Source organism: Protobothrops mucrosquamatus, unplaced genomic scaffold, assembly GCF_001527695.2.
Source record: "Protobothrops mucrosquamatus isolate PMUCROS unplaced genomic scaffold, P.Mucros_1.0 scaffold1819, whole genome shotgun sequence".
Classification (NCBI taxonomy): domain Eukaryota; kingdom Metazoa; phylum Chordata; class Lepidosauria; order Squamata; family Viperidae; genus Protobothrops; species Protobothrops mucrosquamatus.
Genome location: NW_015387953.1, coordinates 338132 through 365380, shown reverse-complemented (window position 1 = coordinate 365380; position 27249 = coordinate 338132). Strand labels below are relative to the sequence as shown.

The window sequence follows — 27249 nt, the reverse complement described above, 5'->3', positions numbered from 1 at the left end:
TCTCTAGACCACATCCATGTGGTCTACTTGACCATTAAAGGAGAATGAAGTGTGTCGTTGCTATGTCAGACTTTGCTAGTTGATGGAATACTGTAGGACAGCAATGTCCTCCATGGGTTAGTTAAGCAAACAAACTGGAGATGCAATTTTTACAGTGAAACATTGAGTTCTTGCCATGATGAGACCAATTCTAGTGTCTTCCTAATGTGACTGGCTTTGCTCCTTTGGAGGATCCAGAGGCAGTTTTAGCTGAGCAGGTCCTCTGGCTGGACAATGTCTCTAACCCTCACTTCTAGGGCAGGCCTGATCATCAAAGCCACCACCCAGCTGGCTCTGATCATTGCATTTTTCTGTTACTCTGACTAATGAGAGGTGGCTTGTTTTTAGAAGACAGGAAGCTCTTTGTAGGCATGTTGGGGAAACAACAAAGTGAGGACGATGTCCGGCGACTCTTTGAACCCTTCGGACAGATTGAAGAATGCACCATCCTCCGAGGCCCTGATGGAGCCAGTAAAGGTGAGGGGCAGATGTAACGGGAGGGTGGGTCTAAAATGGAAAGAAGGTAAGAGATTAGAATCCATATGTATGTCAACTGGGAGTCTACATGGCAGGCACTATGCAAGGAGAACCAATCTAGAAGGTTGATGGATATTGATGGGATGTCTAAAGATGTATCCAACGTGGATCCAGCTGATCAACTGTGTTTAACCCCATTTCTGGGTTTGCATGATACACTGGACCACTGAATGGCCAAGATCTACACCAGGGGTGTCCAACCTTGGCAACTTTAAAACCTGTGGACTTCAACTCTCAGAAGTTTCCAGCCAGCAATGTTGTCTGGAGAATTCTGGGAGTTGAAGTTCACAAGCTCTTTGCTGTAGACCAGGGGTATCCAACCTTGTACCATGTAACAGTTCATAGCATCCCATAATAGTCTTAGCATCATCTTGTTAATGCCCAATTGCATAATCAGGAGGTGTCTTTGCCACATTATAATGAGTTTTCTGGTTACAAGTAGCTCTCAACTGACCACCACATCGGGTGAATTCTTGTCTCTGGCCAGTCAGAACTGGTTCTTATCAGAATCTTACTATCAGAATCCTCATTCTTGCTTTGTTACTTCCAAGGAACTAAAAATATCAATCAAAGGTGCTCCTTGTTACTAAAAACAGTTATCTCCTGCTCCAATCGTTCTAAGGAAGGCTACTTGAAAAAAAGTTAACGTTGCTACGGATGCAGATGATGATGATGATGATGATGATGATGATGATGATGATGATGATAATAATAATAATAATAATAATAATAATATAATGGTTCCTTAGGCTTTCTTTCAAACTGGATTCAAACCTGAACTGTGTTGAACGGAATCGAACTTTTTCTCTCCGTCTAGGATGTGCCTTTGTCAAATACGGAAGCCACGCAGAAGCTCAAGCCGCCATTAGCACTCTCCATGGGAGTCAGACCATGCCGGTAAGTGTGGGCCAAAGCCTACATCCAGAGGGAGGAATCAGAATCAGAATAGAGTTGGAAGGGACCTTGGAGGTCTTCTAGTCCAACCCCCTGCTCAGCGTCCTTTGGGATATGGTAAAGTCTGTTTACCGACAGGTCAGAGAAGAATTTTTGAAGGTCACAACCTCGTAAGTGGCGAAGACCTCCGTCCAACAAGGTGACCAATTAACAAGATTGACAGTCCTTCAAAGAGGAATCAAGGTCCAACGAAGAGAGGAACTAGTCAAAGGTAGGCAACGTTCTTGTCCTGCCTTCAGGTGCTTTGGAGAATAGCTTGACTCCCTCTTCTTTGTGGCAGCCCCTGCGATATTGGAACACTGCTATCATGTCCACCCTCGTCCTTTTCTCTAGACTAGCCAAACCCAAACCCTGCAGCCGTTCTTGTATGATTTTATGCACACAAAAGGGAAAGGTGCAAGGCACCATTAGCCACTGTGCAATACATATAGTTCTCGACTTACGATCACCGTTGGGGCCAGAATTTCCATAGCTAAACAAGACAGTTGGTAAAATAAGTCCTCCTGTCTGATTTTTATCACCTTTTCCAGAACCGAAATGGCATTTTGACATGCAATAAGACCAGATACCGGGCAAACCTTTAATCTGCCTAATGGATCACTGCAGTGCTTAAGCGAATAATGCGGTTGTTAAGCGACTCATGTGGTCGTTAAATAAATCCAGCTTCCTCCACTGACTTTGCTTGCTGGAAGCAGCTGCCGATGTCATAAATGGCAATCCACACCACCCTGGCCTGCTGCAACGGTCACAAATACCTTCCAGTGACCGAGCACCCCGGATTTCGATCCGATGACCGTGGGGATGCTGAGACAGGCGTAAGGGTGAAGACTGCTTGCAAGACACTTTTTCCAGGGTGGTCGCAACTTTGAACGGTCGCTAAACAAAATGTAAGTTGAGAACTATCTGTTGCAGGAGGGGCCGCAATCCAAAAAGCAGGAGGAGCCCATCCAAAGCCTAGAATCCATTTGAATTCATCTGCATTGAATTAAAATTATACAGAATTACAATAATATTATCTTAACACGATTGCTTCCCCCTATTTAATAATGGCCCCACATATTAAATTAATCATATGAAAGGTTTGCCCGGCATCTGGGTCTTATTGCAAGTCAAAATCCCATTCACAAAAAGGAAATAAACAGTATATTTCCATCCTTCCCCTCTACCTACCTACCCCTCTACCTACCTTCCTTCTTCTTTTCTTTCTTCCCTCCCTTCCATTTTTCCTTCCTTCCTTCCTTCCTTCCTTCCTTCCTTCCTTCCTTCCTTCCTTCCTTCCTTCCTTCCTTCCTTCTTCCTTCCTTCCTTCTTCTTTTCTTTCTTCCTTCCTTCCTTCCTTCCTTCCTTCCTTCCTTCCTTCTCCTCACCTTCCCTCTCTCACCCAAACACACATTTTCTCCCCTTTTGTTCCATCGGCTGCCAATTTATCATCTCAGTGATTGGATCAGATTCCTGGGGATCAAGTCACTTGTTGCAAAAAATAACTCTTTGCTGTTTATTCCGATCAGCAGCTGTGTTCTCCAAGCAGGTGTCAGGAGGTAATTGAATCACCGGCTTGAGAAAACTGCCATTTAATTAACAATGAAGGTCATAGTTCTAAATGAGAGTGAGAGGGAAAAGGAGGGAGCAGGAAGGCCCCAGGAGTCGTGGTGATTATAAAAGAGGATTGAACCGATCAGCAGTTGCAAGGAGGTTGGGCTGACAATGAGGTCCAACGGCCCCAGAAGAGTTTGGAGGGGGACAAAGAGTTTGGAGGGAGGAGGGACAGAAGAAAGGAAGAAAATAGGTAGATGAGGGAGAGAAGGAGGGAGGGAGGGAGAGAGAGAGAGAGAGAGAGAGAGAGAGAGAAAGAAAGAAAGAAAGAAAGAAAGAAAGAAAGAAAGAAAGAAAGAAAGAAAGAAAAAAAGAAAGAAAGAAAGAAAGAAAGAAAGGGGGAAGGAAGGAAGGACGAAAGAAAAGAGAAAGAAAGAAAGAAAGAAAGAAAGAAAGAAAGAAAGAAAGAAAGAAAGAAAGAAAGAAAGAAAGAGGGAGGGAGGGAGGGAGGGAGGGAGGGAGGAAGGAAGGAAGGAAGGAAGGAAGGAAGGCTTCATCTATTAACTGTTGACTGTTGACATCAAATGATCGTTGACATCAAAAAAAGAAGACAAATTTCCAAAGGCACAAAAAAAAGACCTTTTGAAAAATCACCCATCCTCCATCTTAAAGCAGAAGGCCACAAACATCTTCTCACTGTCCTGCAGGAGAGACCCCTGAAAATTATAACCCAACTCAAAGGTGGTCGAAAGGGGAAACTGTGAAGTACGTGACTGAAGCGTAACCGGGATCACTCTGTTTGTCGTGAGACTTAAGTATAAATGAGGCCAAATTTTAAAAAAAATAAATCAATCTTGGCCTTGGGAAAAGTAGCACGCCTGGATCCCGGGATTAAAAATGCATTTCAGGAAATGGCCGTTCCAAGGATTAGCACGTTTATCTCCAAGCTTCCCTCGGCCCCCAAACAGACTGTGGCTGTTTCATTACAGGGAGAAAATCAATCCCTTTCCTTGTAAATAAAGATAAGGGTTGTTTTCTTAAATGAGGCTAGTTAGCTGGAACCCATGGAGAGTCAATTCTGGTTGAGATAGCAGAAGTCTCCCATCAATTGTTTCCATGGACACAACAGGCTAGACAGAATATCTCAGAATCCTGGGATATATATATATATTGCAAATATCGGGTCTATGGCAGGCGACTTCAGAATCTATTGTGGTCAGTAAAGTTGATTGACCAGGGACGGTTTAGGTCTTTCTGAGCAGATAGAAACCAGTGTTGGCTAGATAAGAGTTGCTGCTGGGGGGGGGGGTTTAACTGAGTAATGGTAGGTCTAGAAGTCTCTCTTGATGAGATGCAGCCCATGTCTCAGTAAAAGCTGGGCGAAAAAAATCTAGTGAAAAGAAGGATTAGAGGTGATATAATAGCTGGGTTCCAATATTTGAGGGGCTGCCACAAAGAAGAGGGAGTCAAGCTATTCTCCAAGGCGCCTGAAGGCAGGACAAGAAGCAACGGATGGAAACTAATCAAGGAGAGAAGCAACCTAGAACTAAGGAGGAATTTCCTAACAGTGAGAACAATTAACCAGGTTTTCTTTCAGAAGGCCTTTAAGAAGACACTGGACAGCCACTTGTCTGGACTGGTACAGGGTCTCCTGCTTGAGCAGGGGGCTGGACTAGAAGATCTCCAAGGTCCCTTCCAACTCTTGTGTTATTCTATTATTCTGATGTTCACCAGCCCCAGGACTTTGACCCTCCCACAATCTTGCATCCCTGTCTTAAGTCATTCCTTACGGGAATAAGTGGGTCTGCATGTTTACAGGGGCGCCGCAAAGTGAAGCGATGCGGCAGGAAAACATGGTCCACTCTGGACCTGCACATTAGGATGTTGCGCTAAGCCGCAGTGTGGTTTGTTTACCAGAGAGCCAGTCTTGCACGAGAGCTTAGTATGATGTAGCAACCGACGTGGTGTATTTGCTTCATGTTTTTATAAGCGAGTGCGAGGAAGCGGTCTACCTAAACAGTTGTGCTCCATGAATGCAGCATTTTCAGGGAGGACAAAGTAGAATCGTAGGACCAGGACCAGGAAAGGCAGTTTAGAACATGCATGAAATTTGCTACAGGTACGGTAGTTCTCGACTTACAACTACCATGGGGATCAGAATTTCCCTTGGGTGGTGTCTTTTTTTAAAAAAAAAATAAAATTTATTGTTTTATCCTAGAGAACAAAATACAGAACAGTAAAACAAACAACAAAAGGAAACAAAACAAAAACATACGTTCAACCCTAATGACAACGACGACGACAACAACAACAAAAAATAGTGTACAAAGGAGGAGGAAAAAGTGGTCAATTAAATTTAACATTTTACATGTAGGATCCACTGGCTGAGTGCCGAAAGAGAAGAAAAAAAAGCAATAAATTCTCCTGCCCTTTTACAGATAGATAGATAGATAGATAGATAGATGGATGGATGGACGGACGGACGGACGGACGGACGGACGGACGGACGGACGGACAGACAGACAGACAGACAGACAGACAGACAGACAGAGTAACGATAGATAGACTGATGATAGATAGATAAAGAGAGAGAGAGAGAGATAGGTAGGTAAGTAGGGAGAGAGAGAGAGAGAGAGAGAGAGAGAGACAGACAGACAGACAGACAGACAGACAGACAGACAGACACAGACAGACAGACAGACAGACAGACAGACAGACAGACAGACAGACAGACAGACAGAGATGATAGACTAATGATAGATAGACTGATGATAGATAAATAGATAGAGATAGATAGATAGATAGATAGATAGATAGATAGATAGATAGATAGATAGATAGATGATAGATAGATAGATAGATAGATAGATAGATAGATAGATAGATAGATAGATAGATAGATAGATAGATAGATAGATAGATAGATAGATAGATAGATAGACGGACAGATAAAAAAGAAAAAAGAAGAAAAAACAGTCAACACGTTGAGCTAAACATTACACTAATCTTCAAATCCCTCTGTTAACCATCTTTTATTACATTTAGCACATAGAAAGTCCACAAACGGTTTCCAGTCTCTTATAAAGCTGTCTAGTCCCTCACCTCTAATCAAAGCAGCTTATTTCGCCCTCTCTGCTAATTCAGCCAATTTCAAAATCCCTTCTCCAACCGTTGGCCTCTCTTTTTCTTTCCACTGTTTGGCAAGTACAATCCTTTGCGGCCGTCACCCTGGGACGGAATAACACCCCAAATTGTTTTTCAATTGACTTGTCCATCATACCTAAAAGAAAAGCTGCAGGTTTCATTAATATTTGTATCTTAAATATTTTATTTTTGCATTGTCAGTGTTTGTCCGGGATGCTTTCACATATTTGCAGAATCTCCGTTGCTAAGCAATGGTTCTTAAGAGAGTCGTGCCCGATTTTGTAACCCTTTCCCCCACAGTTGTTAAGCAAACCACAGCATTTGTTAAGTGACACATGAGGTGGCTTCCCCCGTTGCTTATAGGACGTCGGCTAGGAAGGCCACAAATGACCCTGGGATGCTGCAACTGTTGTAAACACATATTGGTTGCCAAGAAGCCGAATTGTGATCACATGACCGTGAAGGATGCTGTGACGGTTTTAAGTGCAAGGACCGGTAATAAGTCACTTTTTTTCAGTGCCGTTGTGATTTTGAACAGTTGCTAAATGAGTGGTTTTAAGTCAAGAACTACCTCTAGCAGACACCAAAGGAAGGGAAGTTCCCAAATAAAGGGGGCACCCTAATGTCCCAAAGGTGCTTTTTCAGGAGGCAATTGGACTTCCTTTGTTTTTCTTTGAAGACATTTTGCTTCTCATCCAAGAAGCTTCTTCAGCTCTGACTGGATGGTGGGGAATAATGGAAGGATTTATATCTCTTGCAGACCGCTGGTCATTTGCATTCTTTCAGAGAGCCGTTGAGGCCACTTGGAGGTTTATCTGTGTCTTCAAGGTCCCCTGAGTAGTGCAAATGGGTGTGGAGCCTTCTTGGAACTGCTTTCAGCACACCCATTTGCACTACTCAGGGGACCCTGAAGACACAGATAAACCTCCAAGTGGCCTCAACAGCTCTCTGAAAGAATGCAAATGACCAGCTGTCTGCAAGAGATATAAATCCTTCCATTATTCCCCACCATCCAGTCAGAGCTGAAGAAGCTTCCTGATGAGAAGCAAAACATATTCAAAGAAAAACAAGAAAGTCCAGTTGCCTTCTGGAAAAGCATCTTTGCGACAACCATGACCTGGATGACTGCGAATCTCCGTAGACACTTAGCGGGCCCCCCTAATCTTCAACCTTGTTCCTCTGCGTTGCAACTGCCTTTTCCCATAAGATTCATTTGCAGGACTCCTCAGCTCGAACCGACGCGCCAATGATGGGTACAATCTGCCCCACTCTCTCTGTTTCTGCCTCTGCTTCTCTTCTCCCTCTGCTAGGGTGCATCCTCCAGCTTAGNTGCCACGCACACATATGGAGACCGGCTTCCCGTAACCTTCAGATCTGCCAGTGTGTATCTGTCCTATTTATCGTTGCTCCATCGTGGTATCTGAGACGATTCAAAATGTGACCTCAGTGCTCTACCTTTTGCTATTTTACATAGAATGTAGAATCCTAGGGCAGGGGTAGGCAACCTTGGCTCTTTTATGACTCGTGGACTTCAACTCCCAGAATTCCTAAGCCAATGTTGCCTACCCCTGTCCTAGGGCAAGAAGGGACCTCAGAGGTCTTCTAGTCCAACCACCTGCTCAAGGCAGAAGAGCTTATACCAACAGGGTCAAATAGTTATCCAATGTCTTCTTGATACCCACAGCTCCAGGAGGCAAGCTGTTCCACTGATTAATTGTTCTCGCGGTCAGAAAATTTCTCCTTACTTCTAGGTTGGATGTCTCTTCAATGTTCTTCCACCAGTTGCTTCTTATCCTGCCTTCAGGTACTTTGGAGAATAGGTCAATGCCCTCTTCTTCTTCCTACGCTGGGCTCTTCCACAACGTGTTGTCATCTCATGCTTATTGCTGGGACTCCAGATGTCCAGGATATTCTTCTTATTCCTTCTTTGCCTTTCCCCACATTAAGGAGGGATTCAAACTTCCTTCCCATCCCATGCTGATGCATTATGTGAGGCTCTGTTTCACATTTCATGCAAATGCAGCTACTGTGATTTGTAAACCAAACTTTAGGTTTTCGTGCAGGGGTATCAAACTGCCGGCCCACGGGCCGGATGCATCCTGCCAAAACCGCATCCACCCCATTGCCGGCAATGGAAAAAAAGTTGCGATACGTTGCGACACGTCACATGATGTTGCGAGTTTGACACCCCTGCTTTAGTGGGTTGTGGGGATTCGGCCAGGGTTGGTGTATACAGAAAACCACTGCTGCATAAATCAGAGTTTAATTCTGCATGAGCCCAGGTTCCAGTTTCTATGGCCAAGTGGCATTCTTCCTCCTGATTGGTTTTGGAGGGCAAACCAGGCAGGCAAAAATAAGGGGAGACAGGTGGTCCCTCAGATGCCATGAAGGCTTTATAGGTACCAGTTAGTATCTTGAATTGTACCCAGAAGCCAACTGGGAACCAATGTAGCTTGCATAACAACACATGGGCACAACAAGAAGTGACCATCACTACTCACACTACCGCATTTTAAACCAGCTGTGGCTTCTGGATGGTTTTCAAGGGCAACTCCATGTAGACCATGTTGCAACAGTCCCATCATGACGTGACCATCAATAGAAGAGAATATATATGTAGCTTAGGGTTGAACTATGGAGTTCTTGGTGCTCTCTGAGCAAGCAAACCACAGAGCCCAGAAAGCACCAAGGACTTCTTGGTGACCATTATCTCTAGACCATATCCATGTGATCTACTTGACCATTAAAGGAGAATGAAGTGTGTCGTTGCTATGTCAGACTTTGCTAGTTGATGGAAGGCTGTAGGACAGCAATGTCCTCCATGGGTTAGTTAAGCAAACAAACTGGAGATGCAATTTTTACAGTGAAACATTGAGTTCTTGCCATGATGAGACCAATTCTAGTGTCTTCCTAATGTGACTGGCTTTGCTCCTTTGGAGGATCCAGAGGCAGTTTTAGCTGAGCAGGTCCTCTGGCTGGACAGTGTCTCTAACTGTCACTTCTAGGGCAGGCCTGATCATCAAAGCCACCACCCAGCTGGCTCTGATCATTGCATTTTTCTGTTACTCTGACTAATGAGAGGTGGCTTGTTTTTAGAAGACAGGAAGCTCTTTGTAGGCATGTTGGGGAAACAACAAAGTGAGGACGATGTCCGGCGACTCTTTGAACCCTTCGGACAGATTGAAGAATGCACCATCCTCCGAGGCCCTGATGGAGCCAGTAAAGGTGAGGGGCAGATGTAACGGGAGGGTGGGTCTAAAATGGAAAGAAGGTAAGAGGTTAGAATCCATATGTATGTCAACTGGGAGTCTACATGGCAGGCACTATGCAAGGAGAACCAATCTAGAAGGTTGATGGATATTGATGGGATGTCTAAAGATGTATCCAACGTGGATCCAGCTGATCAACTGTGTTTAACCCCATTTCTGGGTTTGCATGATACACTGGACCACTGAATGGCCAAGATCTACACCAGGGGTGTCCAACCTTGGCAACTTTAAAACCTGTGGACTTCAACTCTCAGAAGTTTCCAGCCAGCAATGTTGTCTGGAGAATTCTGGGAGTTGAAGTTCACAAGCTCTCTGCTGTAGTGGATTGTGTAGACCAGGGGTATCCAACCTTGTACCATGTAACAGTTCATAGCATCCCATAATAGTCTTAGCATCATCTTGTTAATGCCCAATTGCATAATCGGGAGGTGTCTTTGCCACATTATAATGAGTTTTCTGGTTACAAGTAGCTCTCAACTGACCACCACATCGGGTGAGTTCTTGTCTCTGGCCAGTCTGAACTGGTTCTTATCAGACTCTTACTATCAGAATCCTCATTCTTGCTTTGTTATTTCCAAGGAACTAAAAATATCAATCAATGGTGCTCCTTGTTACTAAAAACAGTTATCTCCTGCTCCAATCGTTATAAGGAAGGCTACTTGAAAAAAAGTTAATGTTGCTATGGATGCAAATGATGATGATGATGATAATGATGATGATGATGATGATAATGATAATGATAATGATGATGATGATGATGATGATGATAATGATGATGATGATGATAATAATAATAATAATAATAATAATAATAATAATAATAATAATAATAATAATAATAATAATATGGTTCCTTAGGCTTTCTTTCAAACTGGATTCAAACCTGAACTGTGTTGAATGGAATCGAACTTTTTCTCTCCATCTAGGATGTGCCTTTGTCAAATACGGAAGCCACGCAGAAGCTCAAGCCGCCATTAGCACTCTCCATGGGAGTCAGACCATGCCGGTAAGTGTGGGCCAAAGCCTACATCCAGAAGGAGGAATCAGAATCAGAATAGAGCTGGAAGGGACCTTGGAGGTCTTCTAGTCCAACCCCCTGTTCAGGCAGGAAACCCTATACTATTTCGGACAAATGGCTGTCCAGTCTCTTCTTAAAACCTTCCATTTAGAGCATTCACCGCTTCTGGAGGCAGGTTGTTCCACTGGTTAATTGTTCTAACTGTCAGGAAGTTTCTCCTTAGTTCTAGATTGCTTCTCTCCTTGATCAGTTTCCATCCATTGCTTCTTGTCCTGCCTTCAGGCGCCTTGGAAAATAGCTTGACTCCCTCTTCTTTGTGGCAGCCCCTGCAATATTGGAACACTGCTATCATGTCCCCCCTCGTCCTTTTCTCTAGACTAGCCAAACCCAAACCCTGCAGCCGTTCTTGTATGATTTTATGCACACAAAAGGGAAAGGTGCAAGGCACCATTAGCCACCGTGTAATACATATAGTTCTCGACTTACGATCACCGTCAGGGGCCAGAATTTCCATAGCTAAACAAGACAGTTGGTAAAATAAGTCCTCCTGTCTGATTTTTATCACCTTTTCCAGAACCGAAATGGCATTTTGACATGCAATAAGACCAGATACCGGGCAAATCTTTAATCTGCCTAATGGATCACTGCAGTGCTTAAGCGAATAATGCGGTTGTTAAGCGACTCATGTGGTCGTTAAATAAATCCAGCTTCCTCCACTGACTTTGCTTGCTGGAAGCAGCTGCCGATGTCATAAATGGCAATCCACACCACCCTGGCCTGCTGCAACGGTCACAAGTACCTGCCAGTGGCCGAGCACCCCGGATTTCGATCCGATGACCGTGGGGATGCTGAGACAGGCGTAAGGGTGAAGACTGCTTGCAAGACACTTTTTCCAGGGCGGTCGCAACTTTGAACGGTCGCTAAACAAAATGTAAGTTGAGAACTATCTGTTGCAGGAGGGGCTGCAATCCAAAAAGCAGGAGGAGCCCATCCAAAGCCTAGAATCCATTTGAATTCATCTGCATTGAATTAAAATTATACAGAATTACAATAATATTATCTTAACACGATTGCTTCCCCCTATTTAATAATGGCCCCACATATTAAATTAATCATATGAAAGGTTTGCCCGGCATCTGGGTCTTATTGCAAGTCAAAATCCCATTCATGAAAAGGAAATAAACAGTATATTTCCATCCTTCCCCTCTACCTACCTACCCCTCTACCTACCTTCCTTCTTCTTTTCTTTCTTCCCTCCCTTCCATTTTTCCTTCCTTCCTTCCTTCCTTCCTTCCTTCCTTCCTTCCTTCCTTCCTTCCTTCCTTCCTTCCTTCCTTCTTCCTTCCTTCCTTCTTCTTTTCTTTCTTCCTTCCTTCCTTCCTTCCTTCCTTCTCCTCACCTTCCCTCTCTCACCCAAACACACATTTTCTCCCCTTTTGTTCCATCGGCTGCCAATTTATCATCTCAGTGATTGGATCAGATTCCTGGGGATCAAGTCACTTGTTGCAAAAAATAACTCTTTGCTGTTTATTCCGATCAGCAGCTGTGTTCTCCAAGCAGGTGTCAGGAGGTAATTGAATCACCGGCTTGAGAAAACTGCCATTTAATTAACAATGAAGGTCATAGTTCTAAATGAGAGTGAGAGGGAAAAGGAGGGAGAAGGAAGGCCCCAGGAGTCGTGGTGATTATAAAAGAGGATTGAACCGATCAGCAGTTGCAAGGAGGTTGGGCTGACAATGAGGTCCAACGGCCCCAGAAGAGTTTGGAGGGGGACAAAGAGTTTGGAGGGAGGAGGGATGGAAGAAAGGAAGAAAAGAGGTAGATGAGGGAGAGAGGGAGGGAGGGAAGGAGAGAGAGAGAGAAAGAGAAAAAAAGAAAGAAAGAAAGAAAGAAAGAAAGAAAGAAAGAAAGAAAGAAAGAAAGAAAGAAAGAAAGAAAGAAAGAAAGAAAGGGGGAAGGAAGGAAGGACGAAAGAAAAGAGAAAGAAAGAAAGAAAGAAAGAAAGAAAGAAAGAAAGAAAGAAAGAAAGAAAGAAAGAGGGAGGGAGGGAGGGAGGGAGGGAGGAAGGAAGGAAGGAAGGAAGGAAGGAAGGAAGGAAGGAAGGCTTCATCTATTAACTGTTGACTGTTGACATCAAATGACTGTTGACATCAAAAGGAGAAGACAAATTTCCAAAGGCACAAAAAAAAGACCTTTTGAAAAATCACCCATTCTCCATCTCAAAGCAGAAGGCCACAAACCATCTTCTCACTGCCCTGCAGGAGAGACCCCTGAAAATTATAACCCAGCTCAAAGGTGGTCGAAAGGGGAAACTGTGAAGTACGTGACTGAAGCGTAACCGGGATCACTCTGTTTGTCGTGAAACTTAAGTATAAATGAGGCCAAATTTTTAAAAAAATAAATCAATCCTGGCCTTGGGAAAAGTAGCACGCCTGGATCCCGGGATTAAAAATGCATTTCAGGAAATGGCCGTTGCAAGGATTAGCACGTTTATCTCCAAGCTTCCCTCGGCCCCCAAACAGACTGTGGCTGTTTCATTACAGGGACAAAATCAATCCCTTTCCTTGTAAATAAAGATAAGGGTTGTTTTCTTAAATGAGGCTAGTTAGCTGGAACCCATGGAGAGTCAATTCTGGTTGAGATAGCAGAAGTCTCCCATCAATTGTTTCCATGGACACAACAGGCTAGACAGAATATCTCAGAATCCTGTGGTCAGTAAAGTTGATTGACCAGGGACGGTTTAGGTCTTTCTGAGCAGATAGAAACCAGTGTTGGCTAGATAAGAGTTGCTGCTGGGGGGGGGGGGTTAACTGAGTAATGGTAGGTCTAGAAGTCTCTCTTGATTAGATGCAGCCCATGTCTCAGTAAAAGTTGGGCGAAAAAAATCTAGTGAAAAGAAGGATTAGAGGTGATATAATAGCAGGGTTCCAATATTTGAGGGGCTGCCACAAAGAAGAAGGGGTCAACCTATCCTGCAAAGTGCCTGAAGGCAGGAGAAGAAGAAGCAACGGATGGAAACTAATCAAGGAGAGAAGCAATCTGGAACTAAGGAGGAATTTCCTAACAGTGAGAACAATTAACCAGGTTTTCTTTCAGAAGGCCTTTAAGAAGACACTGGACAGCCACTTGTCTGGACTGGTACAGGGTCTCCTGCTTGAGCAGGGGGCTGGACTAGAAGATCTCCAAGGTCCCTTCCAACTCTTGTGTTATTCTATTATTCTGATGTTCACCAGCCCCAGGACTTTGACCCTCCCACAATTTTGCATCCCTGTCTTAAGTCATTCCTTACGGGAATAAGTGGGTCTGCATGTTTACAGGGGCGCCGCAAAGTGAAGCGATGCGGCAGGAAAACATGGTCCACTCTGGACCTGCACATTAGGGTGTTGCGCTAAGCCGCAGTGTGGTTTGTTTACCAGAGAGCCAGTCTTGCACGAGAGCTTAGTATGATGTAGCGACCGACGTGGTGTATTTGCTTCATGTTTTTATAAGCGAGTGCGAGGAAGCAGTCTACCTAAACAGTTGTGCTCCATGAATGCAGCATTTTCAGGGAGGACAAAGTAGAATCGTAGGACCAGGACCAGGAAAGGCAGTTTAGAACGTGCATGAAATTTGCTACGGGTACGGTAGTTCTCGACTTACAACTACCATGGGGATCAGAATTTCCCTTGGGTGGTGTCTTTTTTTTTTTAAAAAAATAAAATTTATTGTTTTATCCTAGAGAACAAAATACAGAACAGTAAAACAAACAACAAAAGGAAACAAAACAAAAACATACGTTCAACCCTAATGACAACGACAACAACAACAACAAAAATAGTGTACAAAAGAGGAGGAAAAAGTGGTCAATTAAATTTAACATTTTACATGTAGGATCCACTGGCTGAGTGCCGAAAGAGAAGGAAAAAAAGCAATAAATTCTCCTGCCCTTTTACAGATAGATAGATAGATAGATAGATAGATAGACAGACAGACAGACAGACAGACAGACAGACAGACAGACAGACAGACAGACAGACAGACAGACAGACAGACAGACAGACAGACTAACGATAGATAGACTGATGATAGATAGATAGATAGATAGATAGATAAAGAGAGAGAGAGATAGGTAGGTAAGTAGGGAGAGAGGGAGAGAGAGAGAGAGATGGATGGACAGAGAGAGAGAGAGAGAGAGAGAGAGAGAGAGAGAGGATAGATAGACAGACAGACAGACAGACAGACAGACAGAGATGATAGACTAATGATAGACTGATGATAGTTAAATAAATAGAGAGAGAAATAGGTAGGTAGGTAGGTAGGTAGATAGATAGATAGATAGATAGATAGATAGATAGATAGATAGATAGATAGATAGATAGATAGATAGATAGGTAGATAGGTAGATAGGTAGACGGACAGATAGAAAAGAAAAAAGAAGAAAAAACAGTCAAGACGTTGAGCTAAACATTACACTAATCTTCAAATCCCTCTGTTAACCATCTTTTATTATATTTAGCACATAGAAAGTCCACAAAGATAGATAGATAGATAGATAGATAGATAGATAGATAGATAGACAGACAGACAGACAGACAGACAGACAGACAGACAGACAGACAGACAGACAGACAGACAGAGATGATAGACTAATGATAGATAGACTGATGATAGATAAATAGATAGATAGAGATAGATAGATAGATAGATAGAGAGAGAGAGAGAGAGAGAGAGAAATAGGTAAGTAGGTAGGTAGGTAGGTAGGTAGGTAGGTAGGGAGAGAGAGAGAGAGAGGGAGGAGATAGATAGATAGATAGATAGATAGATAGATAGATAGATAGATAGATAGATAGATAGATAGATAGATAGATAGATAGATAGATAGATAGATAGATAGACAGACAGACAGATAGACAGACAGATAGAAAAGAAAAAAGAAGAAAAAACAGTCAAGACGTTGAGCTAAACATTACACTAATCTTCAAATCCCTCTGTTAACCATCTTTTATTATATTTAGCACATAGAAAGTCCACAAACGGTTTCCAGTCTCTTATAAAGCTGTCTAGTCCCTCACCTCTAATCAAAGCAGCTTATTTCGCCATCTCTGCTAATTCAGCCAATTTCAAAATCCCTTCTTCAACCGTCAGCCTCTCTTTTTCTTTCCAGTGTTTGGCAAGTACAATCCTCACAGCCGTCACCCTGGGAAGGAATAGCACCCCAAATTGTTTTTCAATTGACTTGTCCATCATACCTAAAATAAAAGCTGCAGGTTTCATTAATATTTGTATCTTAAATATTTTTTTTTTTTTGCATTGTCAGTGTTTGTCCGAGATGCTTTCACATATTTGCAGAATTTCCGTTGCTAAGCAATGGTTCTTAAGAGAGTCGCGCCCGGTTTTGTAACCCTTTCCCCCACAGTTGTTAAGCAAACCACAGCATTTGTTAAGTGACACATGAGGTGGCTTCCCCCGTTGCTTATAGGACGTCGGCTAGGAAGGCCACAAATGACCCTGGGATGCTGCAACTGTTGTAAACACATATTGGTTGCCAAGAAGCCGAATTGTGATCACATGACCGTGAAGGATGCTGTGACGGTTTTAAGTGCAAGGACCGGTAATAAGTCACTTTTTTTCAGTGCCGTTGTGATTTTGAATAGTTGCTAAATGAGTGGTTTTAAGTCAAGAACTACCTCTAGCAGATACCAAAGGAAGGGAAGTTCCCAAATAAAGGGGGCACCCTAATGTCCCAAAGGTGCTTTTTCAGGAGGCAACTGGACTTCCTTTGTTTTTCTTTGAAGACGTTTTGCTTCTCATCCAAGAAGCTTCTTCAGCTCTGACTGGATGGTGGGGAATAATGGAAGGATTTATATCTCTTGCAGACAGCTGGTCATTTGCATTCTTTCAGAGAGCCGTTGAGGCCACTTGGAGGTTTATCTGTGTCTTCAAGGTCCCCTGAGTAGTGCAAATGGGTGTGGAGCCTTCTTGGAACTGCTTTCAGCACACCCATTTGCACTACTCAGGGGACCTTGAAGACACAGATAAACCTCCAAGTGGCCTCAACGGCTCTTTGAAAGAATGCAAATGACCAGCTGTCTGCAAGGAATATAAATCCTTCCATTATTCCCCACCATCCAGTCAGAGCTGAAGAAGCTTCCTGGATGAGAAGCGAAACATCTTCAAAGAAAAACAAGAAAGTCCAGTTGCCTTCTGGAAAAGCATCTTTGCGACAACCATGACCTGGATGACTGCAAATCTCCGTAGACACTTAGCGGGCCCCCCTAATCTTCAACCTTGTTCCTCTGCGTTGCAACTGCCTTTTCCCATAAGATTCATTTGCAGGACTCCTCAGCTCGAACCGACGCGCCAATGATGGGTACAATCTGCCCCACTCTCTCTGTTTCTGCCTCTGCTTCTCTTCTCCCTCTGCTAGGGTGCATCCTCCAGCTTAGTTGTGAAGTTTGCCGACACAGACAAGGAACGAACTCTGCGGCGGATGCATCAGATGGCAGGACAGCTGGGCATCTTTAATCCCATGACGATCCAGTTTGGAGCCTATGGAGCATACACACAAGCGGTAGGAGATGCTGGCCACCCTGACTGTAGGGCACCATTATTTCTCCTAAAAGTGAAGCAGGAACATTTGGACAAGCCAGAAGATGCTAGTTGGGTGAGGAATGAGCCAAGGCTTTCTGGTTCTCCATTCTTTCTCCTTGACCTGACGAGAGGGACTGTTGGAGCTAGATGATTTGGGCTAAGTCTCGAAAAGTTAAGCAGGACAGATCTGGAGAGTTGTTGTATGGGAGATTTCCCCCAAACCCACCAGCTCAGCTGGAAGGAGACCTTTTTTTTATCATCAGAGATGCCACACATCCTTGCTGGGAAGGACAGTGACGAGCACTGCCCTCCACTGGCCAATGCAAGCTGCTGCTTTGCTAACTGGAAGGAGACAAACACCGATGGTCTTCTGCTGGAGATAGAACAAGCATCTATGCTTTGAATCATAAAAAGGCCAGAAAAGTTGGTTCAAATCTCACCTTAGCTGTGATGGTTTTAGAAGGAACTAGACCACAAGATGGGAAGATTAGGTAACCTTCATTTGTTCTCCATTCCAATTCCCATCAGTCCTAGACAGCATGGCTAGAAAACAGAGGTGCCAGACGTTCTGGAATATCTGGAGCAAGTCTGGTTCTCCAGCCTGCCCTTAGCACCAATCGCTGGTTAGGATGGACTTTCTTACATGGCTCATTGTGAGGGTTGATGAAAGAAGTCATCTCATAGGTGCTTTTCAAAAGGCGACTAGACTTCCTTAGATTTTTCCTTGAAGACAACTCACTTCTCATCCAAGAAGCTTCTTCAGTTGCTTCAGAACTGAAAAAAGTTTGTTGGATAAGAAGTGACACATCTTCAGGGCAAAAAACTAAGGGTCAACCTAGCCTTTTGGGACAACCATGACCTGGATGATTGAGAATCTCTATAGACATTGAAGAAAGAGACTATGTCAAGGCTGTTGGCCATCTGAAAGCATCATTTTGATGTCCCTATGAAGTTAGTCTTCATAGGACTAGAACTTCCTCAAGAAGGCCAACAGGCCAGCCTCCATTTCCTTAGAAGTTGTTCCTGACTAGAAAAAGAAGACCAATCTTCATCAGTGAAGTCCATACTAACGTTGTCCTTCTTCCCCTCTTCCTCTTCTCCTGTCCTCCACTTTCTTTCCCTGGCTGTTCTCCTTCCCTCCTTCTCTCCCCCTGTGTGTCTTCTTTCCTTAAGATAATGCAGCAGCAGGCAGCGCTCATGGCTGCTGCACAAGGAAGTTGCCTCAACCCCATGGCAGCCATCGCAGCAGCACAGATGCAGCAGATGGCTGCCTTCAACGTGAGCGGCTTGGTGGCGGCTTCCATGACACCCTCATCAGGTACGGACGTTCCTTACATGGTCTTCTTGGGGTAGCCAGGAGGAAAAGCCAGATGGAAGTCCAATAAGCCTCAGAGCTTCCTCCACGGTAGTTCCCTGCCTCAGCATCTTCCCATTAGGGAAGATGGCTGCTCAAGGTGGATTTCTCGGACCATTCAGCCTCTGACGAAGCTCTCTTTGTTTTATTTTAAACAAAGAAATAGCCCTGGCATTGTTCCTAGAAAAGGAAGAACTCAGTGTTGATGTAAAGACATTGCCCCTAACCAATTTCAGTACCCTAGCACATGTGTGCTGGTTTCATAGACAGCAAGTCCTGCTGTAGGATTTGACCTCTGGATTGATAGCAATAGCACTAGCAGTAGTAATATGCTGCTCCACAGTGCTTTACAACCCTCTCTGAGTGGTTTACAATGTCAGCATCTTGAGGACAACAATCTGGGTCCTCATTTGACTGATCTCAGAAGGATGGAAGGCTGAATTAATCTTGAGCCAGTCAGGATTGAACTCCAGACTGTGGGCAGAGTTAGCCTGCAATGCTGTATTCTAACCACTGCACAGCCATGGCTCCCCCATCTTCCAAAATCCATGTGACCCTCAACCTAAAGCTGGTCCTTAAAAACATCTCCAGGCCTTTTGGGGCCCTATTGGGGTTCTGTTAATTAGGACACTGTTATCCAGATGTTTTATATTCTTTCTGGATTGCTTTTGTTTTGCTTTGTTTTATGCCCCTGTTTCTCAAGCTCGGCGATTCTAAGACGTATGGATTTCAGCTCCTAGAAGTTGCCAGCCAGCAAAGCTGGAAGTTGAAGCCCACACTTCTAGGAGTTGCCAAGGCTGAGAAACATGGTTTTAAACTATAAGCCACCTAGAGTCACTTTGAAGTTGAGTGGTCTCCAAAAGTAATGAAGCCAACAAACTTCCGCCATACAAAGAACGGTTGCAGGAACTGGGTATGTCTAGTTTAATGAAGAGAAGGACGAGGGGTGATATAATAGCAATGTTCCAGTATTTGAGGGGCTCCCCCAGAGAAGATGGAGTCAAGATATTCTCCAAAGCAGCTGAAGTCAGGACAAGAAGCAGCAGATGGAAACTAACTAAAGAGAGAAGCAACCTAGAACTAAGGAGGAATTTCCCGTAGTGAGAACAATTAATCGGTGGAACAACTTTGCCTCCAGAAATTATGGTTTTTAAGAAGAGATTGGACAACAATTTATCTGAAATGGTTTCCTGCTTGATCAGGGGTTTGGACTAGAAGATCTTCCAATTTGGTTATTCATTCCACAAGATTTCCCCAGATCCAGCGGGAAGCAAACCATATTAGCCATCTTCATGCTTCCTTCCCCTTTCTGGCTCAGTCTTAATTTCGCTGCCTGCCTTCTCTCTTCAGGTACAAGCACACCTCCAGGGATCAGCGCAGCTCCAGTCCCCAGCATAGCTACACCCATTGGGGTCAATGGGTTTAGCCCTCTCCCACCACAGACTAACGGACAGCCAGCATCGGAAACCATTTACACCAATGGGATCCATCCGTACCCAGGTAAGAATTGGGACACAGGAAGGGTCTTCAGTGGAGACGGTGCTGAGCGTAGCCATCTGTGCTAAAGCAGAGGAGAAATACCCCTGCGACTCTTTTCATTCCCACCCCGGATCTCAGCCCCATACGGCCACTGAGCCCCCACCCTGCCTTGTGATATTTTCATTACAGGGACTATCACTTGTCCTCCTTTAGGATAGAAAACGTGGCTTGTGGTTTGCTGTTTGTGACCTTTCCAGACCCTTTCCAACAAGCCAGTTCAATAGGGGAAGCTGGATCCCTTTAACCACCCTGTGCGTCACTTCATGTCCATGAAGATTTGCTTAAGGACCATGGAAAAAAAAGAAAAAGATAATAAAATTGGCACGGCTTACTTAACAAGCACCTCACTTAGTGATGGAAGTTCTGATCCCAATTGCAGTTGTAAGGGGAGGACTTTTAGCAACTGCCCATGGGAGAGTGACGTGATGCATTAGCCGGGGGGGGGGGGTTCGTGGTTGCTGGGAGGCTTGCGATAACGAATAAGGCTCTGTAAAGGTGGCCTGGGAAGAAGACACGGATAACGTCATGAGCACAGAGAGTTAAAGTAAGAACGAGGAAGTCATTCTTGCACAAAAGAAATAACTACGGAGCGGTGTTTCTCAAAGCTGGCCACTTTAAGATCTGTGGACTTCAACTCCCAGAATCCCCCAGCCAGCAGAATTCTGGGAATTGAAATCCACAGGTCTTAAAGGGACCCAGTTTGAGAAACACAGCTAGAGAGGGAAGCTTATAAGCTGGTCATTTTGTACCATCCATAAAGGGTGGCAATTCACAGTTTGCAGGGAGTGGAATCTGAAACCAAGTATTAGGTACAGCCTCAAATTCCAGTTCCTGCAAACTACTAACAGCTCACTCCAAGTTTCCAGCATCCCCAAAATGCAGTTCAGAGCTTGCAAAGGTAAGGTTTAAGATGGCGGTACTGGTGCCTCCCTGAATTAAATTTTGGCTGAATGCATTGGTTGAACTGCTGGTACTGTGGATTGTAAACCTCCCCAACAGGACACTGGGGTTGTTCCAGTTATGCAGGCAAGATCAATCCTGATCTTCTTGGTAATGATCTCCACTGTTCCTCCAGATGTTGCTAAGAGCCATCTCCCACTTGCGTGAACTGGGAAACCCAGAGGGGAAAGGAGGATGGGAACTGGCACGCCACCACATCTGGGATGGCCACAGGTTGCTCTACCAGGGTTTGCAAGTCAAAGAGGAGGATCAGGTCCCCTCCTGGTATAACTTTGACCCCTGGTCACGTTGCTCTGACAGCTGTTCTCCAGTGAACTCTGCTTATTCTCGACCTTCTTCCTTCTTTTCTCTTCCCAGCTCAAAGTCCCACCGTGGCAGACCCTCTGCAACAAGCCTACGCAGGCATGCAGCACTATGCAGGTGTCAACATTGCTTTGGCCCTCTTTCCCCCCCCCTCCTCCCCCTCCTCCCTGGGTCTTGTCCTTTCCTGGTTTCTGTCCCTTGGCAACTTTTGTGATGCAAAGTGGGAGGGGTGTGTGTGAGAGAGGCAACCGGCCTCGCTTGTTTGGCAGAGCAGGATGAGGTTAGGGATGAGTGTGTGGCTAGTACCTTGGCTTATCAACTGCACCTGAATAAGAAAGCTCTCCCACAGGTAGGGATTAAAGCGGGAAGTGATGATGGATCTCGTGCCACAAAGGAACTTCAGGGTTGGGCTTCCAAGAAATTATCACTCGAGGTTTTTAAGAAGAGACTGGACAGCCACCTGTCTGAAATGAGCTTGAGCAGGGGACTGGACTAGGAGACCTTCAAGGTCCCTTCCAGCTCTACCCTGATTCTGATTCAATAAAGGGGGATATTTGTAGCTTGGTGCTCCTTGAGCTTGGTTGCCATCTTGCAGATGTTTCATTACCCAAACATCATCAGTGCTAGGAATGAAGTTTTTGGTGAAGCAACATGCTAGCAGCGTTCCAGTATCTGAGGGGCTGCCACAAGGCAGAGGGGGCCAAGTTGTTCACCAAATCACCAGAGGGAAGGACGAGAAACAATGGTTGGAAACTGACCAAAGAGAGAAGCAATCTGGAATTAAGGAGAAACTTCCTGACCGTGAGGACAATCAACCAGTGGAACAGCTTTGCCTCCAGAAATCATGGGCGCTCCATCACTGGAGATTTTTAAGAGGAGACTGGACAATCACCTGTCTGAGATGGTGTAGGTTCTCCTGCTTGAGCAAGGGGCTGGACTAGAAGACCTCCAAAGGTCCCTTCCAGCTCTATTCTATTCTATTCTATTCTATTCTATTCTATTCTATTCTACTCTATTCTATTCTACTCTACTCTACTCTACTCTACTCTACTCTACTCTACTCTACTCTACTCTACTCTACTCTACTCTACTCTATATTCTATTCTATTCTATTCTATTCTATTCTATTCTATTCTATTCTATTCTATTCTAAAGAGGGACTGGATTTACTTTCTTAATTAGACGAGATATCCAAGAGTCTTCCATGTGTTGTGAAAGGACATTGCGTGTTTCCAGTCTGTGGCTGTTTCTTAAGAGGCGCCTTTCTCTTTTTTTTTTTCAAGTATAAAATTTTTATTATTTTCATCATAAAAAAACATCACAAATATTACACAATGCTATATGAGAAACCCCCCACCCCCCACCCCCCCGGACTTCCCAAACCTAATCCCAGGATAATATTCAGATATAAGTAAACAAATATTAATATCTCTAACTCCACAAAATGTATTATTCTACATGGATAGGTAAAATATATTAAAAAGAAAAAAAAAGAAAAACAAATTTACTAAAAACCTAGATTATATTCCACCACTCTATGCTTCTTTTGAATATAAACAATCCATCTTCTCCATATTAATAAAAATTGTTCGTTTGAATGATTCTTCAAGTAAATGAGGCGCCTTTCTCTGTTCCTCCCTGGAATGACCCAGTGGCTGTACAGTTTGGCAAGTCCCTGGAACCGCCTTAGTGATCCAGCTAATTGTTCTCTGCATTTTTCCCTGCTCAGCTGGATGGGCTGTTGTGGGATGGTGGACTGAGAAGAAGAGGAAGGGCTGGAGATCAGAGGGAGGCTCTCTACTTCTCAGCCCCTAGAAGACAAGGCTTCCTTGTGGTTTTCCACCATCTTCTTTCTCGGAGGAGGTTGGACTTTGACACCCATCATCCCCAGCCAGCAGGACCAGTGGAAGTGTGACTCGTACTCCAAAGCACCAGGAGGGCAATAGTTTGGGTTTTACTAATCTTACCCAATAGGGTCAGTTTATATAGAATTCACCGTAGTGCAAGTTCTCTCCAGATCAACCAAGCTAGACAGTGGAATCTTCTGGCTTAGAGTTATTTGTATTTGATGTTGCACAGGGCTATGTGTGGGGTGGGTGGGTAGGCAGTGTGTGTGTGTGTGTGTGTGTGTGTGTGTGTGTGTGTGTGTGAGAGAGAGAGAGAGAGAGAGAGAGAGAGAGAGAGAGAGATGCATGCATGCATGTATGCATGCATTTTCAGAATTGAGTAGGGTCAGGTATGTGATAGAACATGACTACACTCACTTGGGGGACCATAGCCATGGGTTTGGTGTGACCCTTTCTCCCGTGAAAGCAGAGTGTTATGCTTGCTTGGGCCTGATCCTTCTGTTTTTGTGTTCTAGCAGCATATCCAGCCGCCTATGCACCAATCAGCCAAGCCTTCCCACAGCAAACTCCCATCATCCCCCAGCAACAGAGAGAAGGTGAGTAAGAATGCAAAGGCTGGGTCTTGGGGAGGAGAGGGGGAACCCCATTCCACAAGGCCCATAAGGTCTTCTTCTGAGCAACTTCCTTTTTGGGGGGGAGGGGGGCAAGATCAAGGTGGCTTTGTACAAACGTGAAAGAGATCTGTCTAAAAGTCTCAGTAAAACAATAGTAAGCATACAAGGGAAGAGTAAAAAAAGAATCTAAATGTTATAGAAGTTAGTCTGCCTCTCAGGAGAGCATGCAGTGTTGAAAACATTGTAGATGATGCCATATGACTGTTGGCCACTTTAGCTAAGGATTTGGTGAATTGAAAACCAATACATTTGGAAGGCATCTGAGTGGGGAAGATTTATTTAACAAATCAATGGTGGGGATTAATTACTTTTTAAGCTCATTGACAAAACACAACGCATCAAGGATTCAAATGCAACGGCGTACAAAAAAGTTGTTCAGTACTCAGTAGTTGACAGTTGTCTATACTTGGTCTCTTTTGCTCTTACGCAACTTCTGTTTGGTGTACCCTACGTTCCCATCCTAGGTCCTGAAGGCTGTAACCTCTTCATTTATCACCTGCCCCAAGAGTTTGGCGATGCAGAACTCATGCAGATGTTCCTTCCTTTTGGCAGCGTCATCTCTGCCAAAGTCTTTGTTGATCGTGCCACCAACCAAAGTAAATGCTTTGGTAAGTTCCAACAGACTTACTTCAACGTTCCCTTAATCAGTTGGTTTTGCGTTCAACTAGGAATGCTTTGAGACAAGTGAGGCCAAAAGGAGAAATGTCAGCAAAGGACATGCAGTGGTCAAAATGCGGATTAAAGTTGAATAGTCACAAGACCCAAGAAATAGTCCAGTAGAATTTACAGGCCAAGTTAGAAATTGGGGAAAGAAGCAGACGAACAGACTGAGACTTTGACCTAAGCTCAAGGCATCCAGACTTGAGTCTAGAACTGAGATCAGACATAAGTTACTCTCTGAATTAATTTCCTAAATAAATAGACTGGTAATCTCGGCACCATAATTTCATCCAATCTCTGGCATTTTCATCCTGAAATCTTGTAAGGTTCCATGTGAAAAGACCAATATCTCATGAGATTTGGCCAACTTCTGAGATTTCAGCCATTAAAAATTTCAGCCAGCAAAGATGTGTGAAAGTAATTAATTTTGGAATTCCCTAGAAGGCATCTGGGGCATGAGGCTGATTCCTAGGACTGCTACACTACACAACTTCCAGGCTAGTATTTTGCTAGAATTTTTATTTTCTTTATTGATTTCTTTAAACAATACCAAATTTCCAGTACCAGTGCTGAGAGTATCCTCTTCTGAGCACATAGTTGAACTCTGGTGGACCTTTTATCCAACCAGGTGCTAACCAATTGAGAAGATTAATATCCACCTCCTTGGAGTTAGATAAAGGTCCGTGGAATTCAAGGTCGGTTAGACTTAGTCCACTTGTCACTATGTAGAGATTCAAGGCTGATCCCCCTTTTAACTCCACCTCCAAGTTCTGCCATTCCTTCTCCTATGTCGTTCAATTTATGGAATAAAAAGCCAAGGAATGTACCTTCTTTCAATTGTCTCTTCTAACCCTTCACCAACCCCATCACCCCATCACTCACTTCTTTGGTTGGCGGCTCTCTTCCCAGGTTTCGTCAGTTTTGACAATCCAACTAGTGCCCAGGCAGCCATTCAAGCCATGAACGGCTTCCAGATCGGCATGAAAAGGCTAAAGGTCCAATTAAAGAGGCCAAAAGATGCAAATCGACCCTACTGATCCCTGTTCACCCCGGCTCGGAAAACAGGTAAGGCATTGGCAGGCGATGCTTCCGCCAGGTAACCAAGCTCAGGAAGACGATGGCAGAAATCTGCCTTTCCTTCCCAGATAACAAGGAGGCAGAATGACCATCTTCTTAATTATGGGTGTCCATAGCGACTGGCAATAATGAAAGCCAGGCCATCCTGATGCAATGACTTGACTTACGTACCTGGGTCAAGGTGCATTGGATACATGCACGTAAGAGTGGCAAGCTGAGGTCACCAAGGGCAAGTCATTTGGGGCATCATTGCAATTTGCTACGGGGGCCTCTGTTCCCACTATCCTTTGGGGAAGTGAAGGCCTGATTGGAGACTTTGCCCCAAAGAGAAACTAGCAGAGTGGAGAACCATGAAACGGGTGGTCCAGTTTAAGGTGGAGGAACTCAAGGAGTTTGGCGGTTTGAGCCAAACTATATCATGGCGGGAAATATCTCACAGGGTACTTTATAAACGAAGTTCACTTAATTTGCTCTTTGGTGAGTTACATAGAAAGAGGAATCCTTTCTAAGCGGGAATTTGTGAGTGTGTGTTTGTAAAAGAGAGGAAGAGAGGATCTGGTGCAAGTGCCTGTAGAAAGATCGAAGTCCAAGAAGAACTTTCTGGGTGAGATCAAAGGTCTATCGTACTCCACTTTCTGTTGACCTAGCAAATGCCACTGGGAAATCCTCCAGGAAGAAATGAGTAAGAAAATATCCTTCTACTATTGATACTCAAGCTCATAACTCTCTCTGATACAGTTGGGAATACAATGCCATCATGATTAGTGGTCATCAATATCCTTCTCCTCCATGAATCTCTTCAATGCTTTGAAAATTCATCCAAGTCAATTGCCATCACCAATTTTATGGGACTAAATTCCATCATTTGATGACCTGTTGGGTAACAAAGTACTCCCTTTTCTCTTACCGTTCAGTTTCATTCAGCTCCTCTGGGTTCGTCTCATATATGAGACAGCCCCAGGCCTCCAATATGTTCTGGGAGACAAAACTGATTCTTACTCTAGCATAATTCCTGAACATGCTTAACACAGTAGGGCAGTGTTTCTCAACCTTGGCAAGTTTAAGACACGTGGACTTCAACTCCCAGAATTCCCCAGCCAGTCTAGAATTCTGGGAGTTGAAGTCCACGTGTCTTAAACCTGCCAAGGTTGAGAAACACTGCAGTATGGTAAAGAAGAAAGTGATTGCTTTGTTAGTCCAGTTATCACTTCTAAAAAGTTAGACACTTATTGGGAGAAATGTTTTGGAATAATTTACTGAGGAAAAATATAATGATGTATTTTAATGAGTATATGTGAGGGATCAGCTTAATATAGATGTCCAATTAAGGGGCAGCACTAGAAGAACTTACCCTCAAATTGAGCAAAATTTAGACTTGGTTACTTGGGTGAGAAATTCCAGAACTGGATGGGAATGTTAAGGACACCATCCTCGAAAGAGGGTGGTGAGGAATATTTCCATACTGTTGCCAAGAACCTAATGGAATACAGGTCATCATCAGGAGAAGCTCAGTTTGAGGGAACATTTACTTCTACTTTTAACATGCCCACAGACGTGCAAACACATAATATATGGGCACCGGGATACAGATACACCTTTTGTGCATTGACAACCTCACTTCCTTCAACTACTCCATTGCTCTGCTTCTTTCCCAAGTGTCCCTTTTCTTGAACCCCACTTAGTGAATTACCGGGTCAAATGAAAGGAGGAGAAAAGAGAGTTCCTCTCGATTCGTATAGTTGGAATCTGATACGGATGCACTGATTGTAGA

At 44.1% G+C, this 27249-nt stretch overlaps 1 protein-coding gene across 1 annotated transcript in view; it reads left to right on the top strand.

The window, feature by feature from the left end:
* The window catches only part of LOC107294068 (CUGBP Elav-like family member 6), a 70598-nt gene extending 45160 nt beyond the window's left edge, over positions 1-25438 (top strand). The window contains exons 3-11 of the mRNA XM_029285531.1: positions 388-516; positions 1394-1473; positions 16901-17044; positions 18238-18382; positions 19769-19918; positions 21275-21337; positions 23583-23663; positions 24206-24349; positions 25311-25438. Coding sequence (XP_029141364.1) covers positions 388-516; positions 1394-1473; positions 16901-17044; positions 18238-18382; positions 19769-19918; positions 21275-21337; positions 23583-23663; positions 24206-24349; positions 25311-25438 — 1064 coding nt within the window. The remainder of the gene's footprint in view (positions 1-387; positions 517-1393; positions 1474-16900; positions 17045-18237; positions 18383-19768; positions 19919-21274; positions 21338-23582; positions 23664-24205; positions 24350-25310) is intronic.
* The last annotated feature ends 1811 nt before the right edge of the window (positions 25439-27249 follow it).